Source organism: Melanotaenia boesemani, chromosome 15, assembly GCF_017639745.1.
Source record: "Melanotaenia boesemani isolate fMelBoe1 chromosome 15, fMelBoe1.pri, whole genome shotgun sequence".
In the NCBI taxonomy this organism is placed as follows: domain Eukaryota; kingdom Metazoa; phylum Chordata; class Actinopteri; order Atheriniformes; family Melanotaeniidae; genus Melanotaenia; species Melanotaenia boesemani.
Genome location: NC_055696.1, coordinates 33,128,698 through 33,144,290, shown reverse-complemented (window position 1 = coordinate 33,144,290; position 15,593 = coordinate 33,128,698). Strand labels below are relative to the sequence as shown.

Below are 15,593 nucleotides of genomic sequence, written 5' to 3'. Positions count from 1 at the left end.
AGCCCAGAGAAGGTCTCCCAGATTGTTATTGTGTGTTGCATGCTCCACAACGTTGCAAAACGTCATGGGATGGAGCATGGTGCCATGGACGAGGAGAGACAGGAGACGGATGACAATCACGGGCCTCAACAGCCCGATGTTGCAGGACAGCAGACGCGTATCACCCTGATTCGAAATGTTTTTTCCTGAACGGTAAGAGTAAAGCATTTTTCATCTTTTAAATCAATAAAGAACAGCACACATGATTTAACAGAAGTTAATTTTATTTCTTTACAATTTTTCTCCTGCGCAGATTACGCACAGTGCGCACCGCACCTCCAGCCTGCGTCTCAATTGTTCTCTCTGTCCCCTGACCGGGCTCTGGCTGCTGCATTCTGGAGCCGCTGGAACTGACAGCTCTTGCAACCCCCTGCAGCCCCTCGTCCACGACTCTTGTCAGAGAGTTAATGGCCGTTGTCAGCCCTGACACAGCACTGACCAGCTGCCGGGTGTGTACAGCAATTGCACGAGTGTCTCGCCGCAGCGAACGTGCCACGCCAGACACTGCGCGCACCTCTTGCGCAACAGCTGAGAGTCCATCTTTAAGGACTGCAGACTGTTTATTTAGCTGCAGCAGCAGCTCTTCATCCATGTCCTCGGAATGTTTTCGAGGCTCTGCTGCTGGTGGTCTTGCCTGGGCTTGATGGGAAGAATGAGGTGGCGACTGAACCCCTGGAACGAAATCTACAAACGGATATGTTTGAATTGTAAAAATCATTTAAGTTTGAGTGATGTCCAAAATAAGACGATCATTTTATTTTGACAATAAAAACCTTTGACATTATGTAAACTCGTTTATTTTTGTGCCCATACCTTGCTCTGCATCTTGCTCCAGCGTATCATACCCCGACACACCTGTTATCTGCTCTTCGCAGAAGGTGAGCTGAACCTGCTCTTCAACATTGGTCAGGGGAATCTCTTCTGATGGGCCCCCGCCGGTCTTATTTGCCGATCTTTTATTATGGGCTATTTTTCCTTTAGTTCTCCTCCTCAGATCGTGCCACCTCCTCTTCACTTCATCCGCAGTTCTTTTTGTTTGTCCCACTGCATTTACCTTTTTGCAGATGTCCTCCCATATTGCAGCCCTTCTGGTGATATTTAAATTCTTCCCCTCTAGCTCAGCTAGATTTTTGTTTGCCTCCTCCACTAATATTTCGACTTCAGTTGGCTCGAACTTCATTTTACGTTTTCGTCCACCTGGCTCTCCGGATCCCTCCATGACGAAGCAACAGCGCCGCTAAATCCTCATTTAAATACTGCTGTTTGCTCCGCAAATGATAACAGGAGCAGTCTTAATAGATCAGGCGCTAATCGTAGAAACATAACCAGAGCAAAACTGCGCAGCAAATGTTAAATAGCGCAGCAGTTTTGCCCTCGTCATAACTCAGCCCCTATATGTTTTTGAAAATAGCTTTGGGGCATTGAGATTATTTTTTACATATAATAGTGTACTGACTAAGTCCTAAACGAAGTCTAGTACGTGTTGCCAATTGGAAGGATTACTAGCTTGACGTGCGCCCGATGCGATCCAAACAATAAAAGAATTCCGTGAATGAGTAATTATTTACATTTATTCGCCTTCTGTACAACAGGTAGAAGCTCAATGCATAATAAATAACAAACCGACATTCTCAACATATTAATAGACGCTAACACTGTCATAAATACAGCGCATACCTAGACGAATACACCGTGCTAGCCCAGGCGCATCCCAGGCGCATACACAGGCGCAGTCGAAAACTGTTTGCTTCTCCATTCAGCAACAACCTGCGCTCGTATTTTCCTCGCTTAAGAAGCCTACCCGGACTCAAGGTCTGCTGAGCCCAATGTACATACCGCCCCCTAGTGGCATGGAGGCAAAGTACATAACATGACTTAAATATGGCTCATACAAATAGATTTAAGCTGGTGATATTCTAAAAATGTTTTACTACTGATTCCATATTGTTAAGTGAGAATATTAAATGACAAGAAGTTTCCATTTTCTATTATATGGTCTAACTGTTTTATTTCTTTATTTTTCCATTGAGTGAAATTAATCAGCTTTTTATTTTGCAGGATGTCAGGGTTGTTCCAGAGGGGTGTAAACTTACATGGAAAAAGTGAGGATTTGGTTATTTTTAGAAAATCCCACCAAGCCACTAAAGAGGAACTGATATTGATGCTTTTAAAACACTTATGTGTTTTGATAGTTGAGCTGATGAATGGCAGGTCAGAGATAACCAGATCCTCACACAATGCTTGCTCTACATCTAACCATGATTCATCCAGACTGCTAGGTTTAAGCCATTTGGAGATATACTGCAGCTTGTTAGCTAAGAAAACATGATTAAAGTTGGGTAGCTCCAATCCGCCTCTATCTTTAGTCTGTTGTAAAGTTTTTAGACTGATACGTGATGGCTTATTTTTCCATAAAAATTTAGATATATGTGAGTCCAGTGACTTAAACCAGCTGGAGGATGGTTTAGTGGGTATCATTGAAAACAGGTAGTTTACTTTAGATAGAACCATCATTTTAACTGTGGCAACCCTCCCCATGAGTGATATGGGTAAGTGCCTCCACCGTGAGAGATCATCCTCTATTGCTTTAAGTAGCTGGACATAATTTAGCTTTGTTAGTTCTGATAACCTGGGGGAAATGTTTATGCCTAGATATCTAATGTTTCCAGACTGTCTTGTAGTATTGGGTGTGTTTTGTAGGTCATAGTTAATGGGCATAATAATAGTCTTAGACCAGTTAATATTGTAGTCGGATATTGATGAGAATGTGTTAATAAGTGTGATTGTCTGGGGGAGAGATGTCGGTGAGTTCTGGAGAAAAAGTAATACATCATCAGCATAAAGACTTATCTTGTGTTCTATATTTTTGGCATGGATTCCTTTAATGTCTTTGTTTTGTCTTATGGCAGCAGCTAGGGGTTCAATAAAAATAGCAAAGACTGATGGAGAAAGCGGGCAGCCCTGTCTGGTGCCTCTCTGCAAACAGAAGCTTGGAGAAGTTTGATCATTGGTCTTCACACATGCATTTGGGTTGCTATATAATATTTTTATCCAATCTATGAAAGATGACCCAAACCCAAATTTGTTTAACGTTGCAAATAAAAATTTCCAGTTTACTCGGTCAAATGTTTTTTCTGCGTCTAAAGAAATGACTGTGGATTCCAGATTATGTAGAGTAGAATAATCTATGATGTTAATTAATCTACGCATGTTAGTAGAGGAATGTCTACCTTTAATAAAGCCTGTTTGGTCAGGATGTATTATTAGAGGGGTTATTTTTTCTATTCTTCTGGCCAAAGCTTTACTAATTATTTTGAGATCTATATTTATTAATGAAATTGGACGGTAACTGGATGGAAGTGTCAGGTCTTTACCTGGTTTTAATAGTAGAGTAATATTGACTAGGTTCATATTAGAAGGTATTTTTTGTTTTTCCCGTATTTCTAATTTCATATTGTAGAAAGTGGGTGCCAGCATTGTCCAGAATTCTTTGTAGAATTCTGCTGGGTAACCATCTGGACCTGGAGCTTTATTGTTGGGCATATGCTGGAGAGCTTCTTGGACTTCGCCGACTGAAAGGGGGGAATCCAAGACCATTTTATTTTCATGTTTTAATTTTGGAAGATTGATGTTACTAAGAAATTTATCAATATTGTCATCTGTAGTTAGTTGTGATGTATATAATGTTTTATAGAATTCTTTGAAAGTGTTATTTATCTTGTCAGGGTCGTGGCTGATGTTTCCTTCTGGATCTCTGACAGAGGAGATGGTTGATTTCTCCTTGTTTGTTTTTACCTGATTAGCCAGGAACCTTCCAGATTTGTTGCCATGCTCAAAATTCTCCAAGCAAAGTCTGTGCACTAAGAATTGTGTCTTTTTATTTATTATTTCATTAAGTTCAAGTTTAGCTTTCCTGATAGTATTTAGTGTGTGTTCTTCTGGGGAGACATGGTAAGCTCCCTCTAAGGATTTAATTCTGAGTTCTAACTCTGAGATTCTCAAAGTTTCCTTCTTTTTCTTATGAGAAAAAAAGGAAATTATTTTCCCTCTCATTACTGCTTTTCCTGCTTCCCAAAGAACACACGCTAAAGTTTCTGGCAAGTCGTTATTTTCTAGATATAAGGACCATTCTCTTTTAAAGTAGCTGATAAACTCAGGATCTTTAAGTAATTATGTATTAAATCTCCAGTTTCTAGTTGCTTGTTTATTGCTCTTACTTCTCAGAGTGAATGATACTGGTGCGTGATCACTAATGCTAATAGAATGGATTCTGATTTCTAACATGTCATTCATCAGCGAGCTGCTAGTTAAGAAATAATCTAATCTAGAATAGGAATGGTGAACTGAAGAGAAGAAGGTGTATTCTCTTAGTGTGGGATGGTGAGAGTGCCAAGCATCACAGAGACCAAAATCCTTCATGTACTGTTTTACAGTTTCTGAGGATTTCCAGACTCGATGAGTTCCTGTGGTACTATGTTTTTCCAGTATAATGTTAAAATCACCTCCTATAACTAGTGTGTTATCTGAGTGACCATAGAATGAGGCGAAGAGGGAGTGAAAGAAGGAGAGATCATCTACATTTAGACCATATATATTTGCGATGGTTTTCAGGTGGTGCTTCAGGTGGGTTTTGATGAAGTTTTTCACCGTGGTCTAAGGGTCCTCCTCCGTCTTCTCTGGAATCCCTGCAAATACCAGGTTCTCTCTCATGCTCCACGCCTGCAGATCGATCACCGTTTCCTTCATCTTCTTATTTTCCTCCGAGAGACGGGTCAAGCCCTCGGTGAGGGATTTTACTGACTCTCTGAGACCGGCTTTTTCTACAGCCAGAGTTTCCACCTGCTTCTGGCTGAATTCTAGTGATTCATGTAGCACCTGGAACTCCTTGTGGAGAATTTCTACCAGGCTCAAACGCGCATCAAAACTACTGAGTTTCTTATCTATAGAGATCAGAACATCTGTTGAGTCGTTCCCCGGTGGTGAAATAGCTCCAGGTGAATCCTCATTTCACTGTCTCTTGGATTTAGATGAGGTGGAGGGGGTAGAGGTGTTGTTTGGTTTCCCCATGACGATTCTGTCGTAACAACAATCTATAAAATCTGTCAGGCTGGCCAAATCCTCCCCGCTGTGCTCCAGAGTGTACCTTTTAAAGATACTACATTCCTACTTTAAAGAATATTTTGATTAGGCTGGCACAAAATACAATTGAAGGAAAGTATAAATGTTTGGGCGCGCCTAGTTTGAATCTGCCGTCTCCCCGGAACTACGTCATCTACAGCATTACCTGCCACCAGCGTCCAACTTCAGATGTTCTTAAAACAAAACAGTCTTCTCTGAATAAGTTTTTCATTTTTCCATGAGTTGCCATACAATAGCAACAAACTCTGTCACTATTAAATGACAGTAAATCCACCCATCATGTGAGCTGACAAGTTATCGCCTGATAAAGTTGCAGGAGCAGCCTGAATTTTATGCTCAGTTTCATTAACTGTTATTGTAAAACCAACAGTAGAAAGTTTTTCAAGATCATCTAGCAAAGGCTTCAAGATGATATTAAAGCCAAACTCTTTAACATGAGTGTATCGTACAAGCTATGCCAAATGAATATGTCTCTGCTGGGATCTATACCTTTTGTCCAAATTGTCCACACTGTAATAAAATGCACAGAGTTTGTGTTTTCCATGTTTTGATCCCAAAGGATTGACAACTTCAAATTCATCTTCATAAAAATGCAGCCTCAGTGCCTTTGGATGGTCTTTTAAAAAAAGGGTGTTCTTTGAAAATGTTTCCGTCACAATAGTCGCTTAAAAACTCCCTGTCTGTCTCTGGGTTACTCTCACACAAAATTTGATCCAGTACATCTTCATGAGAACAATAATTTTTCAACACTTTATCAATAGGTACATAGGAATAGGAGCCAACTGTATGTCCTACAGAGTTTCTTAATTTATAATGGACAGGTTCTATCATATTGAGCTTGGATTTACAATGGTCTCTCATCATATATGGAGATTGGACAGCCTTTGTTGCTTCATCAAAAAATTCATTAGAATGTATGACACCTTTTAGTTCTGGACTCTTTGAGACATCAAAACCATATTTTTCTAGTTGGTAAGCAATAAAAGCATCATAGTTCTCTTTGAAAAAACACATCAAAAAATTTACGTCATCCACCACCTCCTGTTGTACAGATAGTGATAGGTGATTTTTTTCTCGACATTTTAGAATGAACTTGAAAAGACTTTCTTTGAAATTGGTTAAAAGTTCATCATAGGATGGAGGGTTTTCTATAACTATTTCTGTCTCTTCTGTCAAATGTTCAGAGTCCTCATAGACCATCTCATCACTGACTAGCACACTTTCACTGCCATTACAATCATTTTGAGGATTTAAAACTTTGTTCCTGTGTTTTCGATACACATGTCTCCGGAATGATTCAAATTTGGTAAATGTAGACTGGCAATCATCTAGTCCACATGTGATATTGAAGTTGGCTTCGTGGGCATGAATAAGTCCGATGTGATGAATTAGTTATATCAAGGTAAATGCTCTCCTGGAGCATTTGGCGCACTGGTAGGGACGTGGCATATTGGAGTTAATAAAAGAGATTAATTTTTCTGGTAACAGTTATTGGCAGAGGTTTGTCACCATCCTCAACAATTCTAGCAATGTACCTCTGGAGGAATATCAGTGTGTTCTTCAGGTGTCTTGGGTAGGCCAGGTTGAAGACAAAGTATGCGCAGAAGGCAGAGATGATCCCTTCCTCGGTTGTTTCTACGCGACATACCTCAACATCATCTGCTTTTACAATGTTTGGCGCTCTCTTCGTGAAGGCCATTTTCCAGTCTTGACTGGTCAGGTGAATTGTTGGGTAGGGAGATATAGGGTCACACTAAAATCAAATGAGAAGAAAGTAAAATTTACTACACTATAGTTGAAAAGTTAATTAAGTAGTTAATAATTAAATCTACTTTAGAGTGTTCAGTAGAATATAGGGTTAATAAAATAGTAAAAACTTAAATTAATGTATGTTTTCACAATTTGTTTTAATAACTACTACAGACATTCAGGCAATAAGAATACTTCAATAGCATTTTGTTGTGTTTTGGATTAAGTTTAACACATGTCTGCAAGTTACACATACCTCTCCAAGAGTGATAAAGAGGTTGATGTTCGCCTTGGAGATGTAAGGGAAAAATATAAGGGCTGCTCTGAAGTCAACACCTGCAAGAGACACAATACATTTAAGTTCTAAACAATGTTTTCATGCTTGCAATTTCTGACAATGAATTTTGAATGTAGACAAAACCGGAAGCCAGCAATAGGGTTAAGTTGACAAAAAAGTTGGTGTCTGAATTTGGTTATATTAGAAAAAAGAAAATACAGACATGGGCAATAAAACCTTATATGCACCTGCTAACTCTTCAGCGAGAGCCTCCTCTCTTGCCTCAAGGTAGACCGGGAATAACGGAGATTTCCCTTTAGCCAGGTTAAGCACCTTCGGGACGATGCAGACAAAGCCTTCATCGAATCGTTGTCGCACCTTTCCCATTGTTGGATGGATTCGCTCTATTTCATCACAGAGCTGCAAATGAACAAATATTTCACTTTCCTAATTTTGTCAGATTACAAATAATTTATAAAGGTATTAACAGCTCAAACTCCAATGGCCGCACAAGACTCTGCACAAGACGCTCTGCCCGACTTTCCTTAATTTTTATTGGCTTTTAGCAGTTTTAAGTCTGTTTTAAGCCTTTTAAAAATCTGAATTCGTACAGTCACACTATTTTTACCTGTAGCTTTTAATATTCTGGTTTTATAAAGAACAGTTTTAACCAGAAATCAGAGGAGGCTTGAGTGCGTGCAGCTCCTGCCTGATCCGCCTGCAACTGGGTCCTCACCCCCACCAACACACAACGGGGAAGCTTCCTGGTTACCGGTGAGTCATGGCTCCACTTACCTCGACATCCAGTTGTGAAAGCTGCATCAACCTGAGCCAGAAGGTGATCGAGCTGGAACAGAGAATTTCCACTCTTTACCAAATCCAGGAGGCTGAACACGAACTGGATACAATCCTCCTCGGCCAAACTAAAGCCGCTGCTACTAGTGCTCAGCTAGCCGACACAGCACCCTATCCAGGTGATGTGTCCCGGGCTCCCACCAATAGTCCATCCAGGCACACAAACACAACAGATGCCTGCGTTGCTGGTGCTCCTGTCATTGGCGAGAACCGCTGGTTCCAACTTGGGGCTAGACCCAGAGTTCCGGTCAGCTCCACTCCACTCCAGCCGGAGCCGTGGACCGAGGTCGGGACCCGCAACGGCTGCAGAAGGGACCGGGCGAGCCGTCTCTCGTGCTCTCCCCTCACTGACGGCGTATCCCTGGAGAACAAGTTCAGCGTCCTGGATCTTGTGGATTTTCCTCCTCTGGCCGCTGGCCCTCGCCATCCTGCTGTGTCACCGGGGTCGCTACCATCCTGCTCCCGGAGCCGCGACGGCCAGTCCCACGCTGCTGTCAGAACTCGCCGTAGGGAGCTGCACTTTACTCAGGCTCCACGGAGAAGCAGGCCCATGGAGCAGCCGCGGACCAACTCTCACCTGCCAGACAACCGCCCCCGTGATTCGGCTGTTTCATCGCCGTCCAGATCACAACCCCGGTGCCATGACGTGGACGTCATGGGTGGGCGAACCACCAGTCCCCCTTGCCCCCCGGCGGATCCTCCTCACTCCACGCTCATTATCGGGGATTCCATCGTGAGGAACGTGCGGATGAGGGGGGTGCTCACCCTGTCGTTCCCGGGAGCCACTGTTATGGACATTGCCGACAGCATCCTGAGGTCCCAGCCGCAGGCCAACAGGATCATAATCCACGTTTTGCATCAACGATATCCGTAAACAGCAGTCCGAGCTGTTAAAGTTGGATTTCCTCCATCTTTTCGGGTTGCTTGGACAATATCAGGTAAATGTTTTTATCTCTGGCCCCACCCCCTCTTGCGGCAGAGGGATGGGCTGCTTCAGCAGGTTGCTCAGCCTCAACACCTGGCTCTCCTCCGCTTGTAGTTCCCACAGCCTGGGTTTTATTAATAACTTTGATGCTTTTTGGGAGCGGAGGCATCTTTTTGGGGCTGACGGGCTTCACCTCAACTCGCGGGGCTGCCGTCTTCTGTCCGCCAATTTGGCATTTGGTGTACAGCACCCCTGCACCCAGCCCACTCATCACACCAAACCCACTGCAGCTGCTGACCTGTCCGTCACGGATTGATGCCCCCCTGGTCCCAGCTCCTACTTACTCAGTTCCACTTTTAACAGCAAAGCTGGCAATACTGGACTTGGACCTAACATTCCTCCACACAGTTCATCAATTCATGTCATTATCACATTCAGAGAGCAACCACACCACCACAAACCATATCATGCCGTAAACATCAATAATCTCAGGCCTCTCCCAAAATGTCAACCAGTACCTACCTCTTCAGTTCAAATGTCACCAGTCACACTCAACATGGCACTTTTAAATATACGCTCTCTGTTAAATAAGTCTTTTATTGTCAATGACCTGATTTTAGACCACAAACTAGACTGTTTGTTTTTAACTGAAACATGGTTGGGTGTGGATGCACCTGTTGTTCTAGCTGAGGCCTCCCCACCAAATTTAAACTATTCTTTTTCTATAAGAACTGGTAGGAAAGGTGGTGGCACAGCATCTTTAACCAATAACACTCTCACCACCAAACAGATTTTATTTGCTAATTTTACCACTTTTGAATATCACGCCATTGTTTTTAGCAGCCCTCCAATTTTATGTGTCACTGTTCATAGACCACCCCAAAAATGTGCTGCTTTTATTAATGAGTTTTCAGAATTTCTATCAATCATACACACAACATACAACATGATAATTTTAACCGGTGATTTTAACCTGCACATAAATAATCCTTTAGACCCTGTTTCAAAAGAATTTTTAAACATTCTTAACTATATGGATTTTACGCAACACGTCACACAGCCGACTCACAAAAGAGGACACACGCTGGACTTGGTCATTACCTATGGCCTTTCTGCCAGTGTGTCCTCTGTTGTTGACTTGGCTGTCTCTGACCACTACTGTGTGTTTTTTAACATCACCGGTTTTATTCAGCGGGAGACCTCGGTGCGAACTGTGAGGAAGCGCTATCTAACCTCTGAAGTGGCTGCAAATTTTATCAAAGTTCTAGATAAATGTCCTCCTGTGATTTTACATGCACCCTGTGATTTTATTGTTGAACACTTTAACAGTAAACTGAAGACAAGCCTCGACTCTGTTGCTCCACTCACGACAAAAAAGATATACCCAAAACTTATATCTCCCTGGAGGAATGAGGAGGTCAAAAAACACAAAAGAAATTGCAGGGCGGCAGAAAGGAGATGGAGGAAAAATAAAATGACAATAAATTATCAGATATTTTGTGAGCAGCTTAAAATTTACAATAACGCACTAAAGAACTCAAGACACATGTACTTCGCAAAAATAATCAGTAACAATAAAAATAATCCCAAGGTTCTTTTTTCCACCATCGATCACCTATGTAACCCTGATTTTAACAGCTCCCAGCGAACCCCAACAGACTCTCTCTGTGAGCAGTTTGCAGACCACTTCAGAGGTAAAATCAGTGCCATCAGATGTGGTATTTTATGCAACCAGAACACGAACACATCTGAGTGCTTGGTTTTACCTGAGGAAACACTGGACAGTTTTGTCCTGGTTAATGCTGAGATCCTTGATAAAGTTTTCTCCACAGTAAAACCCACCACATGTCTTTTAGACCCAATTCCCACTTCACTTTTTAAATCATTTTATGGATTTTTTAAAGACGAGCTTTTATGCGTGATAAATTGCTCTCTTCAGATGGGCGTTTTCCCTGCGGCCTTTAAAACGGCGGTGGTGAGGCCTCTTCTGAAGAAGAGCAATTTGGATTGTAATGATTTTAATAACTATAGACCTGTATCCAACTTACCATTTTTAAGTAAAATTTTAGAAAAACTGGTTTTTATTCAGCTTAATGATTTTTTAAATAGTAGAAATATCCTTGAGATATATCAGTCTGGATTTAGGGTGAACCACAGCACAGAGACTGCTCTCCTGAAGGTTTTAAATGACTTAAGGATTAACTGTGACTCACAGAACCTCTCAGTCTTGGTGCTACTGGATCTTAGTGCAGCCTTTGACACAGTAGACCACACAATTCTTTTAAACAGACTGAAACACCCGGTGGGCCTCTCTGGTGCTGTTCACAACTGGTTTACTTCCTATCTCACAGACAGAACTTATATGGTAAGTTTGGATACATGCTCCTCTAAGATCCATAAAATGACATGTGGTGTGCCCCAAGGGTCAGTTTTAGGCCCTGTTCTTTTTAATTTGTATATGCTCCCTCTTGGCAGCGTCATCAGGAGGCATGGAGTAAACTTCCACAGTTATGCTGATGATACTCAGCTGTACATCTCCATGTCTCCTGATGACACCAGACCAATGGACGCCCTTTTCAACTGTATTTTAGATATCAAATCCTGGATGGCAGAAAACTTTTTACAGCTTAACCAGGACAAGACTGAAGTTTTAGTCATTGGTCCTGAGGCTCAGAGAGAGAAACTCTTAGCTAAATTACAGGCATCCGCATTAAACCCATCATCACAAGTAAAAAACCTGGGCGTTATTTTTGACTCTGAGCTTGGTTTTATTCCACATATTAAACATGTTACCGAAATAGGATTTTATCATCTAAAAAACATAGCCAGAGTCCATCCCATTCTCTCTCGGGCCAACACGGAGATGCTGATGCATGCTTTTATCACCAGTCGTATTGACTACTGTAATGCCCTGCTCTCTGGTCTTCCCAAAAAGAGTATTGCACCTCTACAACTTCTACAGAACTCAGCTGCTCGTGTGCTGACAAAGACCAGAGGGCGGGCCCACATTACACCGGTTTTAGAATCACTGCATTGGCTCCCCGTGTGTTTCAGGATCAATTTTAAGGTTCTCTTATTGGTTTTTAAATGTCTTAATGGTCTTGGGCCTTCCTATCTTTCAGATTTGCTTTTACCTTATGAACCCTCGCGGCCCCTGAGGTCTTCCGGTACTGGCATGCTGACTGTACCTAAAGTCAGGACACATACTCACGGAGAGGCAGCTTTCCAGTGGTATGGTCCTCGTCTGTGGAACAGCCTGCCAGAGGAGCTCAGGGCTGCAGAGAACGTTAATGTTTTTAAGAGCAGGCTCAAGACCCACCTTTTTAATTTAGCTTTTACTTAATATTTATTCATTTTATTTGATTTATTTTATTCCCCTATCCTATTTATTTTTCTATGTTAACCCATTTTTTATTTATTCTATGCTTTTATTCTATTTATAATATTTTTAGGTTATTTCTCCAGTGTTTCCTCGGAGGGGGCTTTCTGCACCGGGGGCTTTCATCGGCTGTGGCTGCTGCGGCTCTGTCCTGCTGGTTCTTTCGATCTGGTTGGGTGGCTCCTCTGCCTCTCACTTGGCCGTGTGCCCTGGGTCAGTGTCCTGGCGGTCGTGGCCTGTGAACAGCTCCCGGTGCAGACGACTCCCTGTGATAGTGTTTCCTTACCTGGCTCATCTGTGCTCAACCTCACATTAGTCTTTTATTATGTGCAAGTATGTGTGTCTGTATGTGTATGCCTGCTTGTACATACTGGTATGTGAGAGGATGCGGGGAGGGAGGGGGGCATTGTTTTAACCATGGACAGCACTTTGGGCTGCATTTATGTATGAAAAGTGCTCTATAAATAAAGACTGATTGATTGATTGATTGATTGATTGATTGATTGATTGAACTAATCTCTTGTTCAATACAGTCAGAGAAAGTTTGTAGAAATGTTGGACAGTGAGGTTATTATTTAGACTTGAATCAATTTTGAAAATATTTTCTCTATATCTGAAAGACAAATGTGTTAATAGAAATATCTTTAAAAAAAAATAAAGAAAAAAGCCTCAAACGGTGGCTCAGTAGGTGCTGAATTGTTATTTAGAATGTTATTATTGAAAACTTTTCAGCAGTAATCCATTAAAACCAAAGGGTATAACTTAACATTGGTTCCATTCATGTGTGGATGTATCCTTATAGACTGAATTTGTCTAGAATAGCATATTCCACAACACTTCTTGTCAACACTTACTCCTTTAGATGTCCTTAAGAAAGAGTATTTCTTTAGAGTGTCAGCCAGAGTCATGCCATCTGCAGTCTCCTTTCTTCGCCATGCAAGGGTTTGCATCATGCGATCCTGTACAATCCTTGCGTCTGGCTGCACTTTCTGATACTGGCTGTGCAGGATCTTAACGTGAGCCTCAATGGAGGAAGGATCCTCACCCAAAACATTTGGTGCCTATAGTGGAAACAAAGAGTTTTAAACTACAATACTAAACTATCTAGTTGGCTTAAGAGCTCTTGGTCTGCTACTCTTAAGAGCAAAGCAAAGCAAAAGTTTTTTTTTTTTTTTTAAGATTGCTCAATTTCTTTTGTTTTAAAATAAAGGGTTAAATAAAGACAAACTATCAGAAAATGGCTAAATCTAGTTGACAGAGTAATGCAAAAATCAGAACTGATGAGAATAACTGTATAGAGGATGGATTAGAAGCACTGCGTGCGACAGAACATTATCATCAAAAGGGAAATGAAAATCATACCTTTCAAAATAAAACTTCAAATTTAAATGGGAAAAGTTACATACTAGAAAAGAACACCAAGGTAACGATTTCAGCAAACTTAAAAAAAAAAAACATGAGCTGTACCCACTGACCTTAAAACCATTTCTCTGACTTGTTCTTGCAGATTCAGATGGTTACTTGGATTTCATGTGCCCAAATTTCTCCTTAGTATGTCTCACTTCATCGTTGTCACACAAGGGTGCACGCTCTAGTTTGAATTTACGCTTCAGAGACATGTGCCATGTGTGCTGATTGAAACAAAAAACACCCATTCATAAGAGAACTCACTGTACATTGACAATCCCAACAGTGTCACAATTACTACATCTTATTTTTATCTGTACAAGACAATGAACATGTACTTTTTAATGATAGACATTTTGTGTGAACACACCCCTGGATGTTTTTAATATCACCAGCAATGAAAATCCTGCATGTACATTTGTGTGCATTTTGAATTTCACTTACATAACCATTTCCCTCGAGGTCCTGGAAAGGATACTTTAAAATTAATGTCTTTACAGCTTGAACATATTCTGCATTTGTGGGATACCTACTGCATAAAAGGAAATCAAAATCACTAACCCAAAATGAATAAAGAACAAGTGCTGACTCCTAAGATGTATCATTGATTTGGGAGTTTAAATAACAAACTGTAATTTAGGATACAGGTCAGTTAGGGCGACCAACATAACAGTAATCAAACTTACATTGTATACTGTGACACAGCTTCATAGAGGACTCTGATTATTGTGTGTCTATCCTTTGGTTTTTTTTGACATGGCTCTTTCTTTTCAAGTTTTGTTTGCAGATGTCCAGGGAATGTTGGAAGCTCAAAAGTAGCCGGAAGTCTCACACCTTTTCAACTGCTGTAAGGCAAAACAAAAAGTATTGCTATTGGGTGAAAATTAACAATTTCTCATTGGTCTCTTTAAGACTTGTCACAAAACTAAAACTTAAAACTTGATACTGACACTAAGGCTGGTGCTTGACAGTCGACACTATTAAGGATTTTTTTTTCATATATCATTCAGAACAACACAGAAATACCACAATCCAAACAATACCTCATAATTAGATTAATAACTGTTAGTAAAAAAATGTAACACTGTAAAGTAAATGTTAAAGAATGATGCAATAATGAATATATGTTCATGGAAACAATGATAACAGGGTATAACAAGATAATGTCAACTTCTTCACCCATTTACCTGGATGTTGCTGAGGGAGTGAAATACTGCCATTTGTCTGGAGGGACATCCTCTAAAGTCAGTGTAATTACTGACTCTTTTTGCTTTACCACAAAGTGATTGAATTTAACCTACTTCTTGAAAGATCCTTGAAACAGGAATCCAACCATGCTCTCTGTGAGACCGCAGTCAACTGTGTCACCGTCCACATCATTGTCTGAAAGAGTACAGGAGAAGATGTAGATGAAATTGTTGCATATATTGTTAAAGATAAGGTCAAACTAAATGTTTACTTTATGCATTGCTGAACCACTGCATTATGTCTGCCTGTGTAGAAAGGTCAGTTGTGTATAAATGTTAGTTAAATTAATGAAAGTTGAACAAAAAGCAGCTTTACACTTGAAGAAGGTTGAAATTTACTTGTTGAAACCAGCAGACAGAAAGAGCTCTGCATTAAGTAGGTCAGAGGTCAGCTGCATGCGCGTTGTCATGACAACAGCGCAGCTGCTGACAGGGAGCTGAGGTGACAGGAGGGCAGAGAAACTGAACCTGCTTGTTTTTGAGGCCTCAGAACTTCTCACCGCTGTGAGAAAATCATTAGAGATCAAAATAATTCTTTCACTGTGATGCTTTCAGCTAAACAATTTAGATAATTTA

At 41.0% G+C, this 15,593-nt stretch overlaps 1 protein-coding gene and 1 long non-coding RNA gene across 2 annotated transcripts; both read right to left on the bottom strand.

Moving 5' to 3' along the window:
• Window positions 1–215: 215 nt before the first annotated feature.
• On the bottom strand, window positions 216–1,340 carry LOC121654964 (myb-related transcription factor, partner of profilin-like). Its single transcript, XM_042009347.1, has 3 exons — window positions 853–1,340; window positions 554–723; window positions 216–398 (listed from the first exon to the last, which is right to left on the bottom strand). Exons 1-3 carry the CDS (start codon window positions 1,256–1,258, stop codon window positions 330–332), a joined length of 645 nt encoding a protein of 214 aa, XP_041865281.1. The 5' UTR covers window positions 1,259–1,340; the 3' UTR covers window positions 216–329.
• A 5,897-nt stretch (window positions 1,341–7,237) lies between these two features.
• On the bottom strand, window positions 7,238–14,247 carry LOC121654364. Its single transcript, XR_006012940.1, has 5 exons — window positions 14,215–14,247; window positions 13,839–13,994; window positions 13,218–13,424; window positions 7,453–7,624; window positions 7,238–7,263 (listed from the first exon to the last, which is right to left on the bottom strand). It is a non-coding gene; the product is annotated as an uncharacterized LOC121654364 (long non-coding RNA).
• Between the last annotated feature and the right edge of the window lie 1,346 nt (window positions 14,248–15,593).

Bases quoted from the DNA above. Each gene is read 5' to 3' on its own strand.
- LOC121654964 (XM_042009347.1), bottom strand. From the start codon at position 1,258: ATGGAGGGATCCGGAGAGCCAGGTGGACGAAAACGTAAAATGAAGTTC. The intron at 724-852 runs GTATGGGCACAA...ATCCGTTTGTAG, and splicing joins GGAGCAAGATGCAGAGCAAG to ATTTCGTTCCAGGGGTTCAG. The intron at 399-553 runs GTGCGCGCAGTG...GGGGGTTGCAAG, and splicing joins TCTCAGCTGTTGCGCAAGAG to AGCTGTCAGTTCCAGCGGCT.